Source organism: Muntiacus reevesi, chromosome 3, assembly GCF_963930625.1.
Source record: "Muntiacus reevesi chromosome 3, mMunRee1.1, whole genome shotgun sequence".
Lineage (NCBI taxonomy): Eukaryota > Metazoa > Chordata > Mammalia > Artiodactyla > Cervidae > Muntiacus > Muntiacus reevesi.
The window spans coordinates 213,772,282-213,799,289 of NC_089251.1; the positions used below are offsets into that span (position 1 = coordinate 213,772,282).

The 27,008-nt window shown below is 33.8% G+C and overlaps 1 protein-coding gene across 7 annotated transcripts in view; it reads left to right on the plus strand.

Moving 5' to 3' along the window:
- SPOPL (speckle type BTB/POZ protein like) overlaps window positions 1-26,409 on the plus strand; it is a 51,890-nt gene extending 25,481 nt beyond the window's left edge. For 2 of the 7 annotated variants that reach the window (XM_065931466.1, XM_065931464.1), the window contains 11 exons: window positions 2,479-2,584; window positions 4,983-5,119; window positions 5,301-5,422; window positions 5,697-5,848; window positions 7,737-7,864; window positions 13,371-13,548; window positions 13,629-13,684; window positions 15,308-15,430; window positions 18,542-18,684; window positions 18,774-18,827; window positions 22,140-26,409. In XM_065931466.1, coding sequence (XP_065787538.1) covers window positions 2,581-2,584; window positions 4,983-5,119; window positions 5,301-5,422; window positions 5,697-5,848; window positions 7,737-7,864; window positions 13,371-13,548; window positions 13,629-13,684; window positions 15,308-15,430; window positions 18,542-18,684; window positions 18,774-18,827; window positions 22,140-22,284 — 1,242 coding nt within the window. In that variant the 5' untranslated portion in view covers window positions 2,479-2,580 and the 3' untranslated portion in view covers window positions 22,285-26,409. Of the gene's footprint in view, window positions 1-2,424; window positions 2,585-4,982; window positions 5,120-5,297; window positions 5,423-5,696; window positions 5,849-7,736; window positions 7,865-9,533; window positions 9,631-13,370; window positions 13,549-13,628; window positions 13,685-15,307; window positions 15,431-18,541; window positions 18,685-18,773; window positions 18,828-22,139 lie in introns of those variants that run through there. The other 5 variants (XM_065931465.1, XM_065931467.1, XM_065931468.1 and 2 more) reach the window with 5 other exon arrangements.
- Window positions 26,410-27,008: the final 599 nt, after the last annotated feature.

Below are 27,008 nucleotides of genomic sequence, written 5' to 3' on the forward strand. Positions count from 1 at the left end.
GAATTGTTTTCATGATTGATCTTTTTTCACATTTTATTTTCCTTTTTATGTCTCCTAATGCTTCTTGCTTTAAAATCTCTTTTATCTGATCTTAATATAGCTATACCTGATGTAAGTTATATATTTTCTCATTCTTTTTAGCCTAGATCTTTTTATACACTGACACAGATACAACTTTTATTGCATTTTGCTTTATTGTATTTCACAGATAATGTGGGGTGTTTTTTTGAGGTTTTTTTTTTTGTTTGTTTGTTTTTACAAATTGGCAACCCGGTTTTGATAGACGATGGTTAGCATTTTTAGCAAGAAAATATATTTTAATTAATGTATGGACTTTTTTTTTAAACCAAATACTACTGCACATTTAGTAAGCTACAATATAGTATAAACGTAACTTAGATGCACTGGGAAAGAAAAAAGTTCCTGTCAGTCACTTGTGTTATTCACTTTATTGCAGTGGTCTAGAATCCTCAATATCTATGAGGGATGCCTATATTGAAATCCTCTCCAAACAGCAAATACAGTTGACTCCTGAACAAAATGGAGATTAGGGGCACCAAACTCCTAAGCAATTGAAAATTCTCATGTAACTTTATAGTCAGCCCTACATATGTAGTTCCTCCATATCTATGGTTCTGAATCTGAGGCAAAACCTGGATTCTTACCATACATTGTGGCTAGACTCAGTAAATATTCTTAGAAAAAAAGTATCTGTAGACATGTCAGCTTGGGTTCAGATTATTCCCTCTTCTCTGGAATCTTGGGACCCTCTGTACTGATTGCTTGAGTAGCTCTTAAATGCCTCTAAATAGATAGATACTTTATTTTTATCCAGGTTTTTCTGCTACACAGCGTAACTTAGTTCTCTGGCCAGCTATTTTGTCATACTCAGAGGTAGAAGATCCCATGATAGCCTCTAAGTACTTTTTGTATACATTAATTATCTTGGTTATTACCAGTCTTAACCACCACTCCCTAAATTATCTTCAGCTGTCACCTGTGAAGTTTTTTTGCTATATGTCTGTTCTAGTAATCACATTATGCCGAGTGTGAGTACTTTATATATTTATATATGTATATATAAAATTTCATGTTATCCACTCACCAACCATTGGGAAATGAGGTACTATAATCTTTTAATAGGTAAAAGGAAGAACCAGTATCTGTAAGATTACAGAATTCATGACAAAGCAATGATTCACACTGTTCTCAGTGTAGAACTCCTGCTATTAAAATCTCTGCTGTAGTTTGTGGTCTTCTATAATTTGTCTGCTTCCTTTAGAACGCAGCTCAGGGACCACATCCTCCTGTCCTGAAGGTGCTCCGTTATTACTCTGTACCTTCCTCTGTCATATTACCATACTGAAAGTAGTTGCACATGTACCTGTCTCTCCTGCTGTGTTATAGTCTTCTCCAAAACAAGGACTACATGTTGTTCATCTTTGTAGTACTTCCAAGTTCTACAACTAATTCCATTAGTCTGGAAGCTTGGTAGCTAACACACTTAGGAATACTATACAGTTGTTGAAAATGACTCTTAGTTTTTAAAAATGATCTGAATAAAGTACTTTATTCTCTGATAGTGGCTAATTTAGTCTCCATAGTTACAGAAGAGACTAATTTCATGTGACTTGCTTTGTGATAAGTGCTTTATTGTGGTGGTGTGGAACTGAATCCTTAATATCTTGAGCTATGCCTATATATGCTAGTTAAAGTGAGTTCCTTTAAGGCATATGCTTGCCTTTTCCCATAGTTGTTAATACTTGTCCCAAGATAAATTTCTAGGGTGAATCTGACCAAAAAAAGTTTCCCTTGATACTAGCTATAAAATTGTCCTAGAAAAGATTTGCCAGTAGCATTTATATGCTTCCCTGTAGTTTTCCTGGCTGTATGAATTGATAGTTTAAAAGAAGCTTATACTGTAGTGGAAAGTGGTATAGGTTTTTTTTAAAATACATTACTGATTACAAATGTATTACAAATTATAAATTCAACTCTCCCCCACCTCCCACTTTTAGCTATTCTCCTGCAAATTGCTTCTTCATCTTTTCCTGAATTTTTTGAAATAATTCTTAGTTGACAACCGTCTAATTGGTTCTCATGGACATCAAATAACACATAGGCGTTTTTATACTTTTAAAATTAGTAGCTTATTATTAGCATCATTTCCTTTCCTTTTTGCCAGAAATTTTACCATAAAAAAATGAGAAGGGAGGTTATTAACATGTTACATATATTCCCACAAGAAATGTATGAGAGTGCCAATCCTTAAACTCTTACCAATTTTTTTTGGATTATTACAATAATGCTGGGTTAAAACATGGCTTCTTAATTTAGTTTTAATTTATACTACTATAATTATGAGTGAAGTTCTTTTTCTGTGAATTAATTTGTATTCTTTACTTTTTTCTTTCTAATTTTTAGGAAATCACTAAATATTAGGGAAATTACCCCCTTTGTGTGCTCTATGCATTGCAGATACTTTTTTTGGTTTGTTGATTTCAAGATTGGTCATGGTGGCTTATTAGCTTGCTTCAGAATCACTGGCAAAAATATTGATTAGGATCGGGCTCTTTTCACATGGGTAAGTCAATAATCATTGCCATTTTGGTACATTTATTAACTGTGAGTTTTCTTAGAAATATCCAACTCATATTTCTCCTCCTGTTTCTACCTTCAGCCCAATAGTGACAGTGGTAATTTTACTAGAATGGGGCTAGCCAGGAAGATCAGAGCTTTGCAGCCAGATGAGGTGGACTTGATCTGGGGCCAGGAGGGGGTGGGAAGACCATGGCTTTGTCAACTAAAAGTAGCAAACTTGGTTTGAAAGAAAGGGGACAGCCTGCAGCTTTGCAAACCAGGCCAAAAAAAAAAATGAATGAAAAGCCAAACAGGTATCAGCAGCAACTACACAATATGGTAGATATAGATACTGCAGTGAAATCCTAGCAAGTTACTAAGAAGGAAACAGCCATGCATAGAATAATAAATCATAATGCAGAGTTGCTGCAGTCCAGCTTTCAGCCAAGTGTTATGAGATGTGCAGAGAAACAGGAAACCATGATACATATTCAGGGAAAAAGGCAGAAGCCAGACATAAAACTACATGTTGTATAATTCTATTTACATAGAATTTCTAGATAACATATAACTATGGGGAGCAGATCAGTGGTTCCCTAAATTTGGGGGTGGGAAGGACTTTTGGGGATACTGGAAGTACTCTAAAACTATGAATGCATAGCTATATAACTAAACTCACTAAAAATCATTGATCTGTACATTTAAAATGAATGAATTTTGTGATATATAAATTATACCACAGTACAACTGTTTAAATGTGAAAGGGGAACCAACATCTTTAAAACAACAGTACTGTTATTAGTGATCTCAGCTCCCTATTGTGACTGTCAGTCTGCTGTTCTATTTTCAAACGTAAAGAACCAATTGTAGTTTATAAAAGTAATTGAAGACAACAACTGGGGATACTTCATTAAGAGAAGTACCTAATTTTTATGTAGAAGTGAATAATTGTTAAAGTGACAGTGCACAATACTCTTAAATTGTGTATTCACTTTTCTTTGAGGCACTCTTACTACCTCCAACCATTTATCTCCTCTCTTCTTAAGCTTCATTAAGGAGCATCTTCTTCACCTTCACTCTTCTTCACCTCTCCTTTAATGGTCGTTGTGACTTACAAGTGCTCCTAATAGAACATTCCCAGTGTTACCATCCTGAGCTGGTTCCCTAGTTTATTGCATTGTGCTGCAAGTACTTGATTTGATAGGAACTCTTCCGTATGTGAGGAACTTACATAAATAACATTTGGGTCAGTATGTTAGTATAGATACCATTATTGAAAGGGGAAATAATTTAATCATAAAGGAATAAAAACCTGACATAGTATACAGTCTTTCTGCTATAACCCCTTTCTCCTTAGAACTCTGTAATAATTAATCCTGTTTTCTATGTGTATTTAACAATGAGAAGAAGAATGGGGCCATCTTGATTCTTGTTCCTTTAATGGAACATGATACTCAGAGCAAATATTTTCTTCTGCATTTTGAATGAAATCCTCCCCTTTTTCCCTTTAGTAGTTTCTTCTTATAGGACTCATATAGTTTTCTTTGCTCATTAATTATTCTTAAATGAAAAAGAATTCTCTAGACTTCAATCTTTGTACTAGAATGTAATCTTGAAACCATCTATACCCCTGAAAGTACAATAATTATGTATATCTTTTGGATTTTGCTTCTTTATTTTATATACTTTTCCAAATTGGAGAGCATCTTCTAGTTACTAATGTCCTGGCCGGGTTGTGATGATTAATTGTGTGTCCAAATGGATATAGTTCAAGAACAGCTAGTTGGGAAGAAAGTTTATGATACAGTTGATATTATCTGGTAGGAAACACTGATATGGACAAAGTCTTATCAGAGAACCTGTGTGTCTGAGATAGAGGTAGAGTTCTGTGAAATATGATTCTTCAGCATTGCCTGTTAGGTCTGATCTTTGTTTATAGTTGATCAAAGCTTTGGGCTCTGACAGATGAGTAAGTGATATTTGTAGTTTCCAGGACTGTTCTAACTTTCTAACCCTTTTGGTTTTCACATATATATCAATAGAAAGGGGAAGGAAAGTGAATCAGATATTCATTGCTGTCAGTAAGTTTCTATGTTATTTTGTGATTTTTATGGTTATGATCTTGCTATTACAGTATTTTATTTTTGATTTGTGATCATTTAAGTATGCCTTTGTAAAATAGCTTCTGTAAGTATTAACTTCATTTAGATTCAAGTATTACATGGCATAAAGGCTTATGATTTATTTCTTAAAAAATTATTTTTCATTAATTTAAATGAAATCGTCACATTTCCTCATAATGTAATTTGAGAAAGTAGTTGTTTTATGACCGTTTAAATAACTTCTTCCCTCTTGATCCAGTTAAACTTAGTGATTATTAAATATACTTCTTTTCTTTGTAGTAAAGTACTCACCTCTGTGGGATATTGCATACATCTTAGAAGACTGCAATAAAGCGGCAATGTCTCGGGAACCCACCCCACCTCTCTCTGGAGATATGTCTATCGGTCCTATAGCAGAAAGCTGGTGTTATACACAGGTACATTCTATTTAAAAATGCCTCACTTTATGCTAGATATCATATACTATTTTGAGAATATTATGAAGCACTTTAGCATTGTTATTAGAAGTGTTAGGAGATGAGTCATAGGATGTTCAACATGTGACAAGTCAAGAATATAAAAGTCATCATTGTAAAAGTCCTTTTCTGAATGTTCCAGGTTAAAGTAGTAAAATTTTCCTACATGTGGACCATTAATAACTTCAGTTTTTGTCGAGAAGAAATGGGTGAAGTGTTAAAAAGTTCAACATTCTCATCTAGCCCCAGTGACAAAATGAAATGGTAAGATTTTTGGTTTTTTCAGATATTTGTTTTTGATGTAATCATTAGCACTTTATAGTTTCATTGTTACTGTTTCTAAATGGACATTTGTCAGATTTTATATTTGATTTATAACAAGTTCCTAGTAGTATAGAGAATTGTAAAGAACTGTGAGAATATTGACAGGAGATCTGTTGTATTATTTAGATTATTTAACAGATGATTTCAGTATTGCATCTCTCTTGAATGTTTAAACTATTATCTTCCTCCATGTGAGCCTATTGTTTTATTTTAGGTGCCTGAGAGTAAATCCAAAGGGATTAGATGATGAAAGTAAAGACTACTTGTCCTTATATTTGCTTTTAGTCAGCTGTCCAAAAAGTGAAGTTCGAGCAAAATTCAAATTTTCCCTTCTGAATGCTAAAAGGGAAGAAACAAAAGCAATGGGTAAGTGATTTCCAAACTGACTGGAAGACGTCTTTATGTGACTGTGTACATGTACTGTGACTTTTGCACTTTTACCTAGAAAAACAGGATTTTTTCCCCTAAAGTTATTTTCTCCTTAACCAGAAACATTTCATTTTGGCTGGTAATCTTAAATGCCAGGGTAAAGTTACAGTTGTTTCACTAACTCTTCATAAGACATGTAAAATTAGTTTTAAATCACATTAAAATTTAAATTTTTCATGTACTAAAATGACATGCATTTTTCACTTGTAATAGTAGCTGCTATTAGGGCAAGGTACCTGGTTCAGTGCCTGGCATATATAATAGGTGTTCAGAAAGCATTTCTTTTTCTTCCTTGCCATTTTTGCCAGATAATAAAATCTAAAGAACAATGTGAAAGATGTTTCAATGCCCTGATATTTTGTCACTGTAATTTTTTTGAGCAGTGGACTAAACAGTGACTGTAAGGAAACGGTTTTTCTTAGTCTTAGAACCTGTTAAATTCAGTTCAAGCCTCTGAATTATAGCCGGCTGAAAATGTAGCCTGGCACCTCATAGTGAAAGATCATTGTAGAAAACGTACAATGTATATAACAGGAAAATATATTGTACATTAAATTTTAAGTGATTTCCAGAAGTGATTAACAAAATCAAATAACATCATTACAAAAAAGCTCTCCAAAACACATTTTAAATAATATATCTCCTTGCTGAAGTAATACATAGTTTAACATGTATTTTCCTAATTCTGACATGTAAGATAAAATAATGTCTTAGTTCAGGCTGCTGTAACAAAGTAGCATAGACTGGGTGGCCTATAAGCAGCAGACATTTATTTCTTACAAATCTAGAGGCCGAGAATCTAAGATCAGATTTCTAGCATGGTCAGATTCTAGTGAAGACTCTACTTACAGACCTGACAACTCTGCATTGTGTCTTCACATGGTGGAAGGGAGTAGGGAGCTTGTGGAGTCTCTTATGAGAGCACTAGTCCCATTCATGAGGATCTCTACCCTCACAGTCTCATCTGATCCCAGTCATTGGCCACTTAATTCCATCACACTATGGGTAGGGTTTCAACATAAAACTTTCAGTGGTATACACTTAGCCCGTAAAATGGAGTATCTCAATTAGATATATAACTGGTTTTCTACCTTCAACTTGTATAGCAATAGTGAATGCTTTCTATAAAGGACCTTGTTAACCAGTATATATAAGGCATAAGAAACATTTACTTTAGACATTTATTAAATATTTTACTGATCACACTAAAACCATCTTGTGGACCTTGTTGAAAATTGTTCTTAGGGGTAATGGGTTTATGTTTAAAGACCTAAGAAATGATAGGGGACTTTTTTTTTTAGCTTTTTTCTCCAGTTAATGGATTTTTCTCTAGTTCCATAAAACTTACATCAGTGGGATGGTTATCCCAGGAAAGCTTATAGAATGCCCTGGTGATTTAGAGCATCCTTTTTTTAAAGAAAGAAGCAAGAAATTAAAATTTCTAATCTGGTTCTGATATTAGATAGTGAATACTATGCCTTTGCCAATGTGTTTTGATCCTACTTTATTATTAAAGGACTTAGATTGTTTGAAAGATCTCTTCTCCTTGAGATTTGATCTGGCTTTTCTTCTACTTAGATATCTAGGAATCTGAAAGTGAGCGCATTGATAATAGCCAGAATGTGTGATAGTGCTGTGAAATGATCTGGTTCTATCTAGTGTAATTCTTACTGACATTTTACTTATGAAAACACATATCTATAATTTTTATGATGGATGTATTGGTCAAGTTCTATTTTTGCACATTCATTTGATTGTTATTATTAGCAGAATATTTCTTGAATGCTTATTTTTTTTTTTTAACTTATATTGTGTTTTCCACCAGAAAGCCAAAGAGCATATCGATTTGTACAAGGGAAGGACTGGGGTTTTAAAAAATTCATTCGAAGAGATTTTTTGCTTGATGAAGCTAATGGTCTTTTACCAGATGACAAGCTTACATTATTTTGTGAGGTGGGTACATTTTTTTATTCAAGGAACTCAGTGTTTGGTTATAGTTAGTAGTAAAGCAAAAATATACACTCTAACAATATTGATTGCACTTTTTAAATTAACTAACTGGTATAACTGGTAAGGTTTTATATAACTATTCTAACAGTAAAAGCTAATAAGTTCTTAGAAATCAAGTTTAGTAGTCAGCCTGCAAAAATTCCTATCGTTAGCTACAAATTGTTTATACAGTTATATTGTCACATACTTTCCTCATACAAGGACTCTGGATGTGTATGACTTTATATGAAAATTTCTAAATATCTTCTTCATTCTGAATAATTCTAAATGGTCAGCATTTTTTGTCATATTCAGATTGGTGATATTAAATGGCTTATTAAATGGCATTAAGTGGCTTATCAGTTTGAATTCATACCTGCATGGTAGTGAAAGTGCCTGAGAAAAGATTGGGAAGCTTTTTGTTCATTTATTCAAACAGATGTTAGCATTATAAATAATGGCATCTCAAAATTTTTATTCTACACCTTTGTTGACAAATGTATGATATAATCATATGCATGAAATGCCATCTTTTGAAAGTTGCTAGCATTGCCCCTTCCAATAATTTACACTTATGATTTGTCTTAATTTGAGGCTTGAACTAGCTTCTGTCATTGTTATTACATACTTTATCTATATGAATTGTTGAAATGATAGGGTAACATTAAATATATTTCAGTAGGTTATTGTAGACAGATGAGTGTCTTAAAAGCACAATAACTTACTTAACTGCTACTGAATTAGCTTGACGCTTCTTATAGAAAATGTGTAAAATTTCTTGGCAGGATTACAAACTAATTATATGTCATTATGCTGTGTCAGAAGAATAATTGAAATATGGCCCCAGAGACTACATAGTGCAAATAGAATGCATCTTATTTTCACTTAAACAAGTTAAATGAACTATAAGATGAATTTGTTATGAATACTATTATTTGGTTGATAATGGATAATGCACATAGCACAAGTATCTTGAGCAGAGCCTATCATTAAATAATTTGATAGAAATATACACTAAAGCATTTGTTGCCAATAGAGAGATATTCTAAGTAGTATTCTAAATAATTATAGGGTGTGTTATTTAAGCATGCTTAATATAGAATCTTTTCAGAATTTTAGTAGTTATCTTAAATTTCAACATATTAATTTCTTTTAATCACATAATTGTAAAATTTAAAGGACATTAAAGGATATGTAATCCAATTAAGGAAAAAAAGATCTACCTACTGCAGCTAAAAGTCTTTTTGTGAATTTTAAGAAAATGTTTGTTTTTAGAATTGAAATATTGTTTACTAAAGTATGCTTCCCTAAGTATATTTTATTGGAACCTAGACAACTAAAAAATTCAGAATGAAGGCTGAAACTAAGATTTATTTTGATACATGTTTTTGAAGTATATTTTTTATCCACATGCTAAATTTTACATGCTAGTCACCTCCTAAAAATAGAACCCACCAGTGACAAACATTTTAAGTTGATCACGTTTAGTGTTAGATACTATAATACATACCTTTACTGATACAGACATTCACACCTTGGGCACTGTATTTAACATAGGTGGGCTTTAAACAAGCTTTCCCCATGCCCTCCACCGTTTCTTCCATACCTCTCATTGATGCCCTTCCTTCTACAGCATCTCCAGCACTGCTTGCAGAAGAGGAGGAAGCATTGCACTGCACTCCCTAAAGAACTGCCTCCTCCCCCTCCCCTGCAAGTGGTGCTGTAGACAGGTAAGGCAGTTTGGTGCTACCCGTTTGTGCAAGACATAAGTAATCTTGCAAGTCCTATGAATCAAGTAGCCAGAGCTAGAAATTTCTGTCAGTGTAAACAGTTCTTTCTGCCTCTTCTTTTCCAAAGTGATCCAGAAAACAGGAATTGAAGAATAAGTAGGAAAAATATAAAATTGGTTAGATTAACTTATCTTTTGGAATCCAACAGATTTTAAATAGTCTCAATCTATAGACTCATGCTAGTCTGTGGTAAACAGAAGATTCTATATACAAATAGATAATATAGGTAATGAATTTTTCATAAAATTAGATTAATTCATTTAGAACTTTTTTTCCTGCTATTTTTCTGTTACTAAGTTATCCTTTCTGTTTTAATATACTTTTGGTAATGGATGGGAGTTGGGTTTTATTCTCTAAAAATGACAAGATGGAAAATTGACAACCATATTTCTATCACCCAGTTTCTAAAAAAGGATACCTATATTTAAAAACCAGGAAGTCTGAGACCCACTATTCAGGAAAATGATATGAAATTGGACTACTTAGAAGTTTCTCATTTTGGAGCCAGTGTGAGGGATGGTTCAATAGTTGATTAGAGGACCAAGATTTGTAGTACTGTGCACCTTTGTAAATTCCTAGCTAGTCTTTACAGTTTCTTTAGAGAATTGAGAGAGTTTTAAAAATAGGAACCAGTAGTCACCTTAATTCCACACTAGGGGAGACCCAGATTTCTAGGACAGTCATAGCTGATTAGAGCCTGCACGTGTTCATCTTTAGTCTGAATTATATCCTCAGAGTTGAGCCAAAAGCAAATTTGAAAAAGAGCCGTCAGATGGGTTTGAGGTATTACTTTGCAGCATTTGTCAGTTTTGAGTATTGTGCGTTTGTCATTTTATTTTGAAAGAACCAACCACTTCAGAAAAGAATCTCAGCCTTTCTTCTGAATTTTTTTTTTACTCTAAGTTCCATTCATAAGAATGTTCATTATCTATATTTGAATATGTACTAGAAAAAGCTAAAATTTTACCAATTTCTTGATTATAGGTATCAGAAAAAATAATCATCATAACTCATTGCATAACAGTTTAAACTAGATCATTAATTTCTGCTCTCTAGTCCCTTGAATACTCTTCAGAGTGTATGAAATGTTAATTCTGTCTTACTTAAAATTTGTGGCTCCTGTGGTAATTATATGTAGACGTGTATGCCAGTAATAAAAATTCTTCTGAATTATGATTGTATATAGTCAAATATAACATCAGTATCTATGAAATATCTTTTTTTTAATCTTTTTTCTTCTATCACCTGATTTTTGTGAAACTTTCACATTAAATATATTGAGTTAGGATAAAGAACATTACAGTATACTAACACATATATACGGAATTTAGATAGATGGTGGCGATAACCCTATATGCAAAACAGAAAAAGAGACACAGAAGTACAGAACAGACTTTTGAACTCTGGGGGAGAACGTGAGGGTGGGATGTTTTGAAAGAACAGCATGTATACTATCTATGGTGAAACGGACCACCAGCCCAGGTGGGATGCATGAGTCAGGTGCTCTTGCCTGGTGGGCTGGGAGGACCCTGAGGAGTCGGGTGGGGAGGGAGGTGGGAGGGGGGATCGGGATGGGGAATACGTGTAACTCTATGGCTGATTCATGTCAATGTATGACAAAACCCACTGAAATGTTGTAAAGTGATTGGCCTCCAACTAATAAAATAATATTTAAAAAAAAAAAAAAAAAAAACAATAAATAGAACTTAAGAAATCCTTTCCTAAATTTAAATATGATCATATTCTTATGACTGCACTACTCCAACTATGTACTTTATGCAAGTAATTGAACTGTTAATTCACTCCAGCTTTTGCTCACTACAAGTTACAAGAGCAGTGCTGATATGAACAAGTAAATAGTGTCTTTGTGACCCTTGACTCAACCCTGCATAGTGATACCAGTATTTTTTATTTAAGTATCATTAAGTTATAATGTATGATTTAACAGCAATCAGATAAAAATTACTGAAGCTTTTCCCCCTGCCTGTTTTGTAATTTGTAAAATTTTAGAAACAATTTGAATAATTAAAAGTTAATGGAATTTTATTGGAGGACTTATTTATGTGTATAATGTCTTAGCTCCTATATTTGAAAAAGCTTCTTACAAGATTGTTGCAATAAATCCCTTCAGAGCCATAATTGCATTAAAGTGTTAATACTACTACCTTAAAAAAAAAATCCAGAGATATACTGTATAGTGCAAAGAATGCTAAAAAAGCGAATCTGGGAATGTAGGTCTAGTCTTCCTCTGATACTGACTAGCAATGGATTTAGGACACTTTAGTTATCTTCTCTGGATCTCACTTTTTCAAATTTTTTAATAAAATAAGGTGATTGGATTAGATGATTTTTATGGCATGTGATTTCAAAAAGATTAATAAGATCAGGGAAACAAAAAGGTTAGTGAGAATATCCTCAGAAAATAAAGATTTTCTTTAGAAGTGTCTGTTCATTTGTATGAAATAGACGTTATTACATCTAGGTGAGTAAGGACTAATGAGACTTAATATTCTCAAGCATTTTATATTAGGCTATTATTATACTTTCTTAGCATGTTAGTAATTTGGTCCATTTTATCCATTTCCAGTGTACAATTTCTGCGTAGTTTATTTGTCCATGTACATACCTACTTTCAATTAAAGAAAACCTTATGAAATACAGCTTTAAATTAGCAGTCATCTATTGCTGCAAAACAAACGACCACAAAACTTAGCAGCTAAAAATGTAGGTAACCACAACAACATTTTTTGTGAAAGATGGTTCATTTGCTCTGAAACATTTGCTTTACTAGTTGAGGTAGTATTTTCTTCCACTTCTTAAATATTAAATTTCTAGTAATATTAATAGTGTATTCCTTTTCTTAAAGTTTGTGCCAAACTTAGTGGTGTTTTAAGATTTCATTCAAAATATAGTCATCTTTAATGAGAAATAATTTAATCCATATTATGTTGGGCTCCATGTAAAAGCAATGTTTTAATCATACCTACTTTTATTTATTATTTCATAGGTAAATTAAAGGTCTTCGAATCGAACTAAGTTATATTATTCTTACTGTTTTTTTAGTGAAAGATTTCCATGAACACTAAAATTACATTGTTTTGTGAGAATTCTTATACTTTAAAATTTAAATCAATATTGCTAAATATTTAAATCAGTGTTACTAGCATTGAAACATGTAGGGACAACACTTAAAATGCTGCCCAAATTGCATATTATAGTCTGTAGTTTTAAACAACATTTTAAAATATTCTAAAATGTCGTAAGTGTTATGCTGTGTTTGTTGTATGTTTGATAAACTTTAAATGTTGATAGTTCTGTAATGTGAGGAAAAGTATTTCCTCCTATTTGAATTTGGAATCATATTATGACCATTTTTTGTTGTTGAGAAATAGTTTTTGTGATTACTTTAATAATTGAGCATTCTCAGGAATCAGTAAGCCATTTATTTACGTAAAATGTCACTTAAAATTATCTAATTCATTTCAATTTTTTTTCTGTATCATTTCTCTCCTTATTTAATATGTGGCTTTAAATTCAGTTCCCAGATGTTAGCATTTTTTATAAGGAGTACATTGAATTTTCTACATGATTTTAATGATAAATTTAGGTTGAAACTTAGTAGCTTACTACTGATATTAATTTATGAAAGTATTTTTTCTTGTTGTCCCTTTTTTTATTAGGTGAGTGTGGTCCAAGATTCAGTAAATATATCAGGACATACTAATACAAATACGCTAAAGGTGCCTGAATGCCGACTAGCAGAAGATTTAGGTAATCTCTGGGAAAACACAAGATTTACAGATTGCAGTTTTTTTGTGAGAGGACAAGAATTTAAAGCTCATAAATCTGTTCTTGCAGGTACTTTCTACTTTTGAGTAATATATTGCATTTCTTTCATAAAGTTTTGCATTAAATAATGATGCTTAATCTTGTTACAGCTCGATCCCCAGTTTTTAATGCCATGTTTGAACATGAAATGGAAGAAAGCAAAAAGGTAAACCTTGTTTAAAGGGCTCACATCTAATTTATATACATGTAGAATATTGGAATGTATATTTTAAAAGTAACAGTGCATGTTCTTATTGTTATGATTTTAGAAAGAAATAAGAGGATGGGGTGAAATGGGTTCTATAGTAGAAAAATAGATGTAGCTTAATGTGGACTAACATTCCAAATAACAGCTATTGCTATCGTGAGGTGTCACAATAGCAAAATAAGTGGATAGTTGATATCAAAATGATAGCTATCTGAAAGGACTGTTCTGATCCGTACCTATTTGAGAGTTCCCCAGTTAAGGTATATATATTCTTTCTTTCTAGACTTCTGAGTTGCACTTTTGAGTTGATTTTGGAATTTGTTTTCTAGAACAGAAACAATTCCTACATTCTTTTTACCACTATAATAAGAATATTGTGTATTATATTTAATAAAGGACATAGGTGATGGGGAAGTTGCTCAGTCGTGTCCGACTCTGTGTGACCCCATGGACTAATGTAGCCCACCAGGCTCCTCTGTCTATGGGATTCTCCAGGCAAGAATACTGGAGTGGGTTGCCATTTCCTTCTCCAGGGGATCTTCCCGGGTCTCCACATTGCAGGCAGACACTTTATCCTCTGAGCCACCAGGGAAGCCCAATAAAGGACATAAATTATGTTTATTATTAGTCTACTTGAACTGTAATACTACCCATTTGGTTTTCCCAGATATTTCTCTTTCATCTGCCATTTTGAAATGTAGTCAGACTAAAGACCAGAGATTGATTTTTGCTGATTGTATTACATGTGAGCCTTATTGCTCCAACTTATTGCAACTCATAAGTTTATTTACGTGGCTCAGCTTTCTCCTTCCTGCAGAACTAGAGGCTGCAATAAAATAGCTACTTTCTTTCCTTTGATTGTTGGTCTGGCCCGGTAGTGTGATCAGTCTTCTGGTCAATGATGTCAAATGTTATTGTCATCAAAAGGTCAGAAATGTTTGGTATTGTTTTATATATGTATAGGTGTATATATATATACTGTTAGATATTTAACTTCATTGATCTCAGGAGAGAAACCAAATGCAAAGATTCAGGAGTTAAAAAGCAACCAGTCGTCTTTGGACTTGAATATTTCCCAACCAGAGAGATGATGTACCAGGAGATAATATCATGTGCCGTTTTTGTAGGAGATTTCTGAGGTTGTGAACTCTGATACGTTCTCAAATACGTGACCTTACCTTTACTTAAAGTTGGGACTAAGAACCATTATAGGGTCTTAGGCGTGGTATTACAACCTAATTCTTTTAAACAAAAAAAGTTAATAGCCATCTTCCTCTAAGATAGTGGCCAGAAACTGAATAAAGATATATTTAGTTTGGCCTTACAGATTTGTTTTTATTTGTATCTTACTTTTTAACTGAAAAACTGGGGTTTCTATTTCTACATGGTAGTGCTTGACTTGGTATACTTCTTCTTAGACCTGCCTGCTTAACTTTTAAAGTACGCTTTAATGAATATTTGAGTTGTACATTGCTTAAGTGCAGATTCGAGGCTTTTAAAACTATTGTCAGTTTTGCTCTGGTTCATTGTCTATGTGTTTTTTTTTTTGAAATACAACATTTTTTATGTTTTCAATACCAGAATCGAGTGGAAATAAATGATGTAGACCCTGAGGTTTTTAAAGAAATGATGAGATTCATTTACACAGGGAAAGCGCCAAACCTTGACAAAATGGCTGACAACTTGTTGGCAGCTGCAGACAAAGTAAGTAATTAGGTCTTAAAGAGCTGAAAAATGTCCTCAAGCTTGACATATCTAGAAAGCTATCATCAAATGAGAACCCTCTATAACTCGAAGTATTGAATTAATTTATACTATTCATGGATGCCTCTTGAGAGTATTATGAAATAACACAGTGGGATAACATGGAAATGAAAAAATTTTAAATCAATAAGACATAAAAATACCTTGAGCTAATTTAGAGTATATGGAACAAATGGAATGTTAACGTCAGACTCAGTAGTTTTGAGTGTATTTTTACTCTGTTTTATGAGAACACACACACAGTAGTGTGTATAACTTATTGCAATTTTGAGATAGTCTTAAGATACAGTGTATGACATTCATCTATAAAAAAGGAAGAAAATATTGTGTATTTTTTCTAATTTAATCCTGTATTCATAAGATTTATTTTTTGATACAAGGATATAGAGAAAAAAATCTTATTTTGTAATGTTCTTTTACAGTGCTTATTTCTTGAAGATAGGGAAACAGTGTAAAAGTGGCAGGAAATTTCAAAGTCAGTAGTTCTCAATCCTGAAAATGCTAAAAACCCATTGGGAGCTTTCTCCAAAAGTACTAATATCCATGCTACTTCTGTCCATGTATATGTCTGTATGTGTATACATGAATACATATTTATAGTGATAATTATACTCATTTTGAAAAATGTTACCATTGGGAGAAACTGGGACAAGTGTATATGGAGTCTTATTTCTTACAACTTATTCAAATCTGTGACTGTCTCAGAATTTAGATGTAGAAATGCCATTATAATGGAACGAAAAATACAAAACACATAGACATGAGTCTGACAAAAGATGTTCAAGACCTGTATGCTGAATATTATAATATACTGATAACAGAAATTCAGGTACACCTCAGTAAATGGAGAAAAAGTTTTGTTAATGGACTAGAAATTTTAACATTGTTAAAATTTCACTTCTCTTTTGATTAGTAGAACCAGCATGACAGTATCAAAATCCTAGCTTGCCTTTGCAGGGATGAGGGGTACAAATTGACAAGCTGTTTTAAAAATGTACATGCAAGTGCAGGGACCTAGAATAATCAGATAACTTTGAAAAAGGTTATTAATAAAATGGAGAACTCATAAAGCTTTAGTATTTGACACTGTTGTATTGGTGACAAGATAGACAAATAACTCATTGAAGCAGAATAGACAGTACAGAAATAGACTGTCACATTATGACTACATAATTTTTGATGAACGTGCAAGGATAGTTGATAGGAGAAACAGTAGTCTTTTCAGTAAATGGTGCTGTAGGAATTGGTAGTCTGTACCAAAAAGATGAACTGTGGTTGAACTCTTGAAAAAACCAAACTCTGTATGTGTACTTCACATTATATACAAAAAGTAACACAGAATAGATTATAAACCTAAAAAATCTTAAACTTCTAAAAGAAAATATAGGAGAACGTTTTCATAGCCTTACACTAGTCAAAGACTTCTTGGCTATGACACCAAAAATATATAAAAGGAAAAATGATAAATTGGGCTTCAATGAAATTTAAAACTTCTTCAGAAGACACAGGTGAATAAAAAGACTAGCCACAGTCTGGAAGAACATATTTGCAAAGCATAACTGATGAACAGCTTTTATCCAGAATATATATGATAAAGGACTTCCATATTCAGACTATATAAAGAACTCTCAAAACAATTATAAGTAAACAAAGTTATTTCTAAAAATAAAAATATTTGAATAGACACTTCTTAAAATAATGTCCATTCAGTATATCAAAAGATGCTCTACCTCGTTAGGGTAGTGTAAGTTAAAACCACCGTGAGATACTTCTATGACTGTTACCACAGCTAAAATTATTAAAACCATACCAAGTCTGGTCAAGGATGTGGACTCTCATATGCTGCTTATGAGAGTGTAAAATGATACAACCACTTTGAAAGACCGTTTGGCAATTTTTTTAAAGTTTTACACTTAACCATATTATCCAGTGCATTTATTTATAGGTTTATACTCGAGAAAAGACAGCATATGCCCATTTAATGACTTATATGAATGTTTATAGCAGCTTTATTTGTAATGGCTAAAAACTGGAAACACCCAGATGTTCATCAACAGACAATGGGATACCATTGAGCAATGAAAACCATAGAACTACTGATATACAGACAATAGCATGCGTGAATCTCAAAATAATTATAATGACTGGAAGCCAGATAAAAACAAGTGCAAATTGTATGATTTCTTTTATAGAAGACTTCAGAAAATGTGAATTCTAGCAGTAGAAAACATATCAGAGGTCTTGCCTGGGGTGGGGTGAGAAAGGAGGATTACAAAGAGGTAGAAGGAAACTTAGGGGGTAATGACTGTGTTCACTCTTGATTTAATGATTATGTGGCTGTATGAACAATATGTGCATTTTCTTGTATGTCAGTTATACCTCACTAAAGCTGCCAAGTATGTTCTCTTTACATGTATGTCAAATACAAGTTATGGTTATGAGTATTAATCTTTATAATTTTTCTTCAGGATTAAGTAGTGACAATATGCATTGTCCTGACTGGTGTTGTAGAAAAGAGAAATATACTCATTTAAGAGTATTGAGTAATAAGGGTATTTTTTTGTTTGTTTTTTGAGTTCTAAGAGGTTTTTAAAGTATAAACCTCTGTTTTAAAAATACACTATATACGAAATGAAAAGCTTCCCTCCTGCGAAGCCCTTTCTCGGGGCGCTGTGCAGTGAGGCAAGAAAAAAAATAAAAATAAAAATACACTATACCTTACATGTGTGCTCAGTCACTCGGTCGTATCCCTTTGGACTTCAGCCCTCCAGGCTGCTCTGTCCACAGGTTTCTCCAGTCAAGAATATTGGAGTGGGTTGACATTTCATCCTGTATCTTGAACTTAGATAGAAATTTAAGAAAAATTAGTCTTTGTCTTGAATGCAGTAACTCATACTTTCTTTATATTTAAAATAACTTAAAAGACTTTTAAAGTTCCCTCAGTTCGATGTGTAATGTGCTTTAACTTCATTTTCTAAGTTATAAATATCATGTATTTAGAACTCGGTAGTTTGAATAAATGTTTACTGTTGTGTTTTCCTTTCTGGATAGTATGCACTGGAACGGCTGAAGGTCATGTGTGAAGAAGCTTTGTGTAGTAACCTCTCGGTAGAAAACGTTGCCGATACCCTTGTCCTTGCAGATTTGCACAGTGCAGAGCAATTGAAAGCACAGGCCATAGACTTTATCAATAGGTAAGCTGTGCTTGTATCTCAGTGGACACGACACCTTCAGCAGCTTTCCACCTGACTTTTTCTTAAGTGTGTTTAAATCTTCAATGCAGGTGCAGTGTACTTCGACAGCTTGGGTGTAAAGATGGGAAAAACTGGAACAGCAAGTAAGATGACATCAGTTTCTGACTTAAAGTTGATCTGCATACATGAAATTAAGTGTTTGTTGCATAGCCTTTTGTTCATCTACAATAAGTATGAATCCAGATATTAGTGACGTGAAGCAAACTGCCAGTTTAAAAAAATAATAATTTAACCACGTAGTGGATTCTTGAGGCTATGCTCCCTTGTAGATCAGCTTATAATGTGAACTGGGATGGGCATATATGTTCTTATTGGCATGTAGCTCAGTCCAGGTATTTCAGTGACTACTAGAGACCCTATGCCTGCCCCTTCAGGAAGCATTTCTGAAAATGTGGGAAATATTTATTTTATCCTATGAGGAAATGTACCCTCCAGCTTAGCCTGGAAAGTCTTGACATTTGAATGCCACTGCTTCTTAGGGCAGCCAGGTAATTTGCATCACATTCTGCATTAGGTTAATTACCTAGCCTTCCAGAAATGTTAGCAATTTGATTTTTCCCCTGGTAAAACTCTAGGGGGCAGGGCAGTTGTGATGTCTTTCTAAGCCTGAGTCTTCAGAATGACATAACCATGAGAATTTATTATTCCCTTTTTCCCCCCTTTCTTCACTCATTTTTAGAGTGACTTTTTTACTCTTTGCAGTTACTGAAAATCAAAAGGAGAGTCAGTAGGTTGAAGAATTTGCATCTGCTTTTGATTAGTTTTTGCCTATAAACCGTTAAACTCTGTTCTTAGAAATTATCAAAAATTGATGTAAGAAAAAGAGATTGTGTCAAAGACAAGAAAATTAATGTTTGACTTACGATTCCCTTGCTTTCATCTGTTTTGATAGATTTGAAGTTGGTTAACTGAATTCTTAATAGTTCGTGAATTCTGTTTTCTAAAGGTAAAAATGAGTGAATAATATTAAAATACTAGCTAGTCTATATATTGGTCAGTGTGTGATAGATAATACATTATCATGGTATGTGTTCCTAGAAAAAAAATAGAATGATAATTTTGTGATGCTTTGTACTTTGCCACATTCAATCTCTGATTTTAGCCTGTTAAAATATTTTACAGTGTCAAAAAATATAAGCTTATTCTCTATCCCATGTAGAAACTATAGTGTATGTTGAGACCGTCAGTAGATACTTACTGAATTAAATCAATGAAAATATCAGGTATGTTAATAATCTGTGTGATTCGTGGAAGTACACTAGTAACCTGATGTCAGGCACGTGTTTTAATTGTTACTGGCTAATGTTTGCTCAGCGCACATGTGCCTAGCACCAGTTGTGTGTCAAGCACTGTGCTAGGGTGCTGCATGTAAAAACAAGTATGAGGAAAATCCTTGTTCTTAAGAAATTTATCTAATGACAGAAACACATCCATGCATGTTTCATTGTAATATGGTAAGTAATGTCAGAAAGAAGGGTATGTGCAGAACACAAGGCTGGAGGTTTAGATGTAGAGATGACTGAGCTTTGTCTTAAAATCTAAAGAAGAAATAAGCAGAACTGAGGAGGAACTAAAAGGCATTGCAGACAGAAAGCATCGCTTGAATCCAAGTATAGATGCATGAAGCAATAGTTGATCATTCATTTGACAGATATTTATGAACACAACATATGTTTTTCGTGCCTTCATGGAATTTATGGTTTAACAGGAAATATATAGAAACTAAACAAAGTAGTTGAAATAAAGTGTAATAATAGGTAAGGCAGAGAGCATACCCATCTGAGCGTATAGCAAAGAGACCTGACCTAAGTGTCAGAGAAGGTCCTTTTGAAGAATTGTTGTATAAAGACCTGAAGTATTAGTAGGAGTTACCCTGGTGAAGAAGAGGGAAGAGGTGGAAAGGTATGCCCCCCCCCCCAAAAATAAAAGGATACAGGTGTGCAACGGTTTGAAGATAGGAAAGAACAGTATGGGGACGAGGAACATGAGAAGCTAGAGAAGAAAGGCAAAGATCAGATCATGGAAGGCCATCTAAATAACACTAGGGCTTTTAGACATTATTCAAAGAGGATGGGCATACAGTAAAAGATTTTAACCTGGAGTAGGAGTGATCAGGTGTGTGTTTTAGCAGTCTCTCCGCGTGCTTGCGCGTGGGGCGGTTGAGGCTGTGGTAGTTAAGCAGCATGGTTATGTGTAGGCAGGCCAGTTAGAGAGGTATTGAAGTAGTTCAGGCAAGAGATGAAGGTAAAAACTGAACTTGATTAGTGATGGTGGGGCTAGAGGGAATAAAGGGATGTAATATTTTGAATGGACAGCCTGTAATATTTGGGTATTATTTGGATGGTAGGTAGGTACAAAGCAGAGAAGACAGGAGACAAGCAAGGATAACTGGATTTGTTGCTGGAGTAATTGTGTTAACTCAGAGCACGGTGTACATCCTTTAACAATAAACAGTTCAGTGTTGTTGTTGTTGTTGTTAATATTATACAAAGGGCCAAAGCATGGAATTGGAGGTAGAAAGCTGGGGGAAGAACTCGGAAACTGTTTCTCATCTCTCTTTCTGAAGAGCCTGTACTGGCATTGGAGAACCACAGAAGACCTTTCTAAGGTGTTTATTGCTGAGGTAGCATGGAAGCTGGTTTGAGAAGAGCATGATAGGAGAATAGAAGAGAAATTAGGAGACATAATAATTCAAGCATGAGATGTTGTTGGCATTACTTAACTAGGGATTCAGGATACCTTTGGGCATTCAAATAGGGCTTTAATGATTGATTGGAAAGGATGGTATCTAGGGTGACTCCCAGGTTTCTGACTTGAGTCACTGGGTGATGGTGGAAGCATGAGCTGATTGGAAATGAAAGAGGAAGAATTTAGGGATCAAGAGAGACATGCTGAGTTCTTATCCTCAGTCTGAAATTTATGGCTTTCAAGGCGCGTCCAAGTAAAGAGAACAGGCAGTTGGGGACAGACCTTGTGGGGAGGTCTAGAACTTAGCAAATCACTGTTTATCATTGTTGAGTATGATAGTTAAAATTGTGAAAGTGGCTGAGATAAGATGAAAGAAGAGTAGAGGGCAAAACTTGGAACTCGAGAGGAAACCTGTGTGTAAGAGCCAGAGAAAGGAGACTGTAGAAATGGCAACAGTGGGAGCAGAGCTCTGCAGACCAGTGTCATACACTTCAGGAGAGTAGAATTTGCAGAAAAATTGGACAGTTTCAGTTACAACAGAAAATACCAATAAGGTAAAGATGATATTTTAATGAATTCAAGTGGTGTGAATACATAGGGGAGACAGAATTTTGAAATCTGTAAATTAAAAAAAAAAAAAAATGACAGTGCAACAATGCATTTTGAAAAGTACTCCTTAGTAAACATCTCTTACTTTTACTTTTCAGCCAAGCAGCGGACATAATGGAAACATCCGGGTGGAAGTCCATGATTCAGTCTCACCCACATTTGGTAGCAGAAGCCTTCCGAGCACTAGCATCTGCACAGTGTCCACAGTTTGGTATTCCACGAAAACGGCTAAAACAGTCTTGAAACCTTCCATGAACTGTAGAAAAATGGAATTGACTTTTACTCCTCCAGGTCCAGAAGGATTCTAATACACAAACCATAAGCAAGAGTTGTTTCTGTTGTCTTGTCCACAGAACAGAAGCTGAAAAAGCATATTGCTTGCATTTCAGGTGGATAATTTATGGTTTATTCTTCAGCTTTAAATTAGACTGATTATACTCTAATTCACTTCAAGGCCTTAAATTATCTTCAGTGACTTCTCTTGTTCATGTAATACTTTAATTTTTTTATTGTGCCTTGTCATTGAGACCAAGGCTATGCAGGATTGCACTAGCTCCATAATGCAGTAATACTGATAACTGAAGATAGTAAGTTTCAGAAGGATCTTCCATTAGTTTGAGAAAGGCAGATGAATTTTGTAGGGTTTGTCCTGTACTAAAAGTATCAAACAGGTTTTCCTTTAAAAAAGCACTTGTGTTGGGGATGACTGGTAATGTTTCTAGTCTAAGTTCTATAAATACAGGAGAACCTGCTTACCTTCAAGGTAAGTTATGGCAATACACTGCTTCAGTTCTAATTTATTTTTCATTTCAGGGGGCAAATATGCAATGAGTTGGCCCAAATTTTTAGTGAAATTTGTGATGTTTGTATGTTAACTGTCCAACAGACTAAGAGAAGCATAACAAACCTTTATTTGTGTTTTTTTGTGAGTTTATCCAAGTTTACAATGATTGAGAACTGATTGAGGTTAAGATTTCAATAAGAAGAAAGCATGTTTAGTGCTGAATTAATTTTAATTTATAGTGACCTACATTTACATGAAGAATTCTATATGTTAAAAGTAAGGATGACCAAATGTAAATTTAATGACTGGGCCAATTAAGGAAGATATATATGCACTTTTAATGTGTAACTTTTATATGCTAAATGGTACTCTTTTTTTTTTTTCTTTTGAGGGAATTGATGTGGTATAATTAATTGTCTTTTGAAAGAATTTTTTAAGAAAGATGGAGGCAACTGGGATGTTTGTGATAATAGATTAAGAAAGGTATTCCCAATTATAGTTACATTAGTTTGACTTTCAGATAGTCATTATTGAATTTACTACTGTTTTATCACACTTTGGAGAAGGCACCTGAGCAGTAAATGAATCCTAGTCTACTCTCCTTCTAAAAGCAATGAAGTGTTATTATCCGAAGACCAAAGGAGAGGACCCCCAGAAATATGTCAGGCTACACTCTGAAACCTTCTTTCCTCCCTAGGTTTCTCCTGTCTGTCTCAGTTACTGTACCAACGTTGTGGATGATAATTGAAATAATGCGTAATGTGAACAGGATAAACTGTTTATAAACTGCTTTTCACAGGCCAGTTCTTTATTATAAATGAATTTTAGCTTTAAAACACATACATATCTTCAGTGTGTTCACAGCAGAGGTCTGTTCTAGTGCACTGTCATGGCGAAGCAGGAGCGATCAGTGTCAAAGTGCTGCATCGGATTTCCTCCAACAGTGGCAGTATGCTTCTTAGGCAGGATTTGTGTTTGACCACAAGGGGAAAAAGTGTGCCACTGGAAAAAAGAATGCTTACATCTATGTATTTACCTATGTAACTATTCTCCAGATTAAAATTTGCATAATTTGTTTATTTAGTTTTTGAAGTTAGGGCAAAAGGAAAAAAAAATGAAGCTAAAGTTTTAAAATAGATATTATTTTTGTTATCTATTAGGTATTTACTGAATGAATCCTAATATACCAAGAATGATTCATATTTACATTGAACAAACACTGTCCAATAATCATTTGTTATCCACATCAGACTGAAGTTTGAAAAGATGGTATTTTCAGATATCTTCACTTCTTCTTTTGTAGTTTGAGTCTTTGTTGTATTAACTTAAATTTAGTATTGAAAGACTGCCTTGGGATGGAAGAAGGATTCTTAGGTTTGAATGGACTCTGTCCTAGGGAAGAGTATTACAGGGAGCAGAAAGCTAGTGAGAGTATCATGAGGAGCAGAAATTCACTTCTTAACTAAACCATAAGATTGAGCCTTTTAAATTTACAGTGTGCAGCTTAAAAATCACACACATACATATACACTTTAAGGATTTGAGATTCTGCCAGGGTCTTAGAAGAAAAAAATCCCCCTCTCAGGCCCTAGAACTTTGTTGTCATATTTAAAAAAAAAAAATACTGGTGTATCCATTTATATCAAATGCACACAGATGCATTATGAATTAATTCACTGCTTGAATCTACATTTCTAACCATAGTGACTTCAGTGGTAACATCTATAATGTACATTTCAGCTTACCCTTACTTTAGTGTTTATTGCAAATCTGAAGGGTTTTATTATAAAGATTTTTTTTTTTTAGTTTGGTAACACATTTTGTACCAAAAATGTCAAACACTGTGCTGTAAGGATATCCACGTTTGTAGAAATGTCCACTTTTCATATAATATAATGCCTACCATTATGTTAACAGAATCACATGGTAGTTGATTTATTTTTTTTTTATTTATTATGTATATTTTTGGTATTGTGGGTTCTTGAGGCAATGTAAAACTGTTAATGTATTCTGAAGTGAGTGTTCTAATAGCTTTTTTTGTTTGAACTATACACATGATTTTCAGTAGACACAGATTTCGTCCAAAGCAGTGTTGCCTTTTAAACTAAAGCCTGCTCCTATTTCCCTTTTGTCACCTAAACAGCTCTTTCTTAGAAAAGTAGTTACTGGTCTTAAACATTACATATTATAAAAGTAACCGTTGGAGAACTGTTCTTTAGATTGAGATACAGAAACACTATATTTGTGCCTTTTTCATTTTTTAATTTTAGTGTGTATCGATATTTGGAGCACAAATATGAAGGTGCCATCACATATGGCCTGCCATTGTTACCTCCTTGAATACTCATGTGTCATTGTCTTGAAATAGTAATTGGAGATCCTTGCATGTATTATGTGGTCATTAGGCAAGTGTGTGTGCGTGTGTATGTGTGTATATGTATATTTGCTTGGATATGTGTGTGGTATGTTCAAAAGTGAATTTCTGAAAATAGGACTCAGTTAAATGTTGAAAGTTTAGGTTAGTTGAAATGTATTCCATTTAAATGTGCTTTATTTGGGGGGACAATTGAGGAAATTATAATTCTCAAAAATGTGACCAATTTACTGCATGATGAAATGTGAAAACAGTGCCTTTTTAGGACATCAGTTTTGAAATTGAGTTTAAAAATGTTAACGAAGATCTCTTAAAAATTTGTCATGAACATTATTGTTTTATTTTTAAACTAGATTTAAGTTAGAGCTTAAATTGCCAGATGTGTAATTAGCTAATTTATTTACCCATTTAAGTTTTGTGCGTAAATCAAAATCTAAACAGAATCTTTGTATGCTTCCTGGTGTTAACTAAAATAGAACACTAGGGACTTCAGTAAGTTGTTTTAAGTCCAACTCAGCAAGCTTTTCTCAAAGCCAAGTCTACTTGAAGAGGTGAATAATTTTGAGTTGGATGTTCATGCTCTTTAATGGGTAAAATGAAAATATTCAGTGTATTCTTTCAAAACAAAGGTGGGTGGGTGGGTTTTAGTGTTTTCAGATTATAAAGACAGCACTTTCAGCACACATAAGAGTATTTTGCAAACCTCTTTTATACAGATTATGAGCTCTACTTTGTTTAAGTGTTAAAATGGAATGATGTAAATTTTAGGTCCAGTTGAACAAATATTGAGTGCCTACCATGCGAGATTTCCTCTTCACTCAGAATGAAATCACCACACCGTGTCTTCTGTTTGCAGTATGTGGACTTTACGTTTGAAAAAGAACTCTTATATTTAAATCTTTTTCTGTTGTTAGAGTTTATCATTGTATACTGTAACCCAGTTAATTTTTGCCTTCAGTTTTTTAGAATGAAGATATAACTTGAGTCCCATTTTTGAAAATAAAAGTCTGCTGAAATTATTTAAAAATTAGTTCTGGGGGGAATTGATTTTCAAGACTCAAATGTATAAAGACACATTGAACTTTTCAGCCTCATTTTTAATCAGCTGATGTCAATGATGAGATACATACTTTTTGTATCTTGTTGCTGAAAATATTTTTTGCATTTCAGCAAGTTGAGTTAAAATAAAGTTGTTACTACTTATTCAGAATTATGTGGTTTATTTTGTGTTTATTTGAAAAGTATGAATAATTCTTTTTCAGATTACTGTGATGCTTTACAAGAAGAGCTATGTATTTGATGTGGTAACCTTTAGAATTACGCATAGTAATTGTCTTTTCTACATAGGGAGGCTAGTGTTTCTTTGAAACCTACTAAAGACCTGTTCCTTGATCTGGAGATGTTGCATATATATGTACTTGCTTCCCTAGTGGCTCAGATGGTAAAGAATCTGCCTTCAATGCAGGAGACCAGGTTCAATCCCTGGGTAGGAAAGATGCCCTGGAGAAGGGAATGGCAACCCACTCCAGTATTCTTGCCTGGAGAATTCCATGGGCAGAAGAGCCTGGTGGACTACAGTCCATAGGGTCACAGAGTCAGACACGACTGAACGACTTTCACTTTTCACCACCTTTCTGGAATGACTTAATGCTCCTATTATGTAATTTAATGTAGCACTCAAATATCCCTTTTCCCTGGCCCTCCTACCCCTTTTTAATTGCAGCTAATTATTTGCTGCTGTCAAAAAGAGCAACTTTCGGACACCATATTACTGGAACAACTTGCTAACAGCAACATAATTAGTGCTTA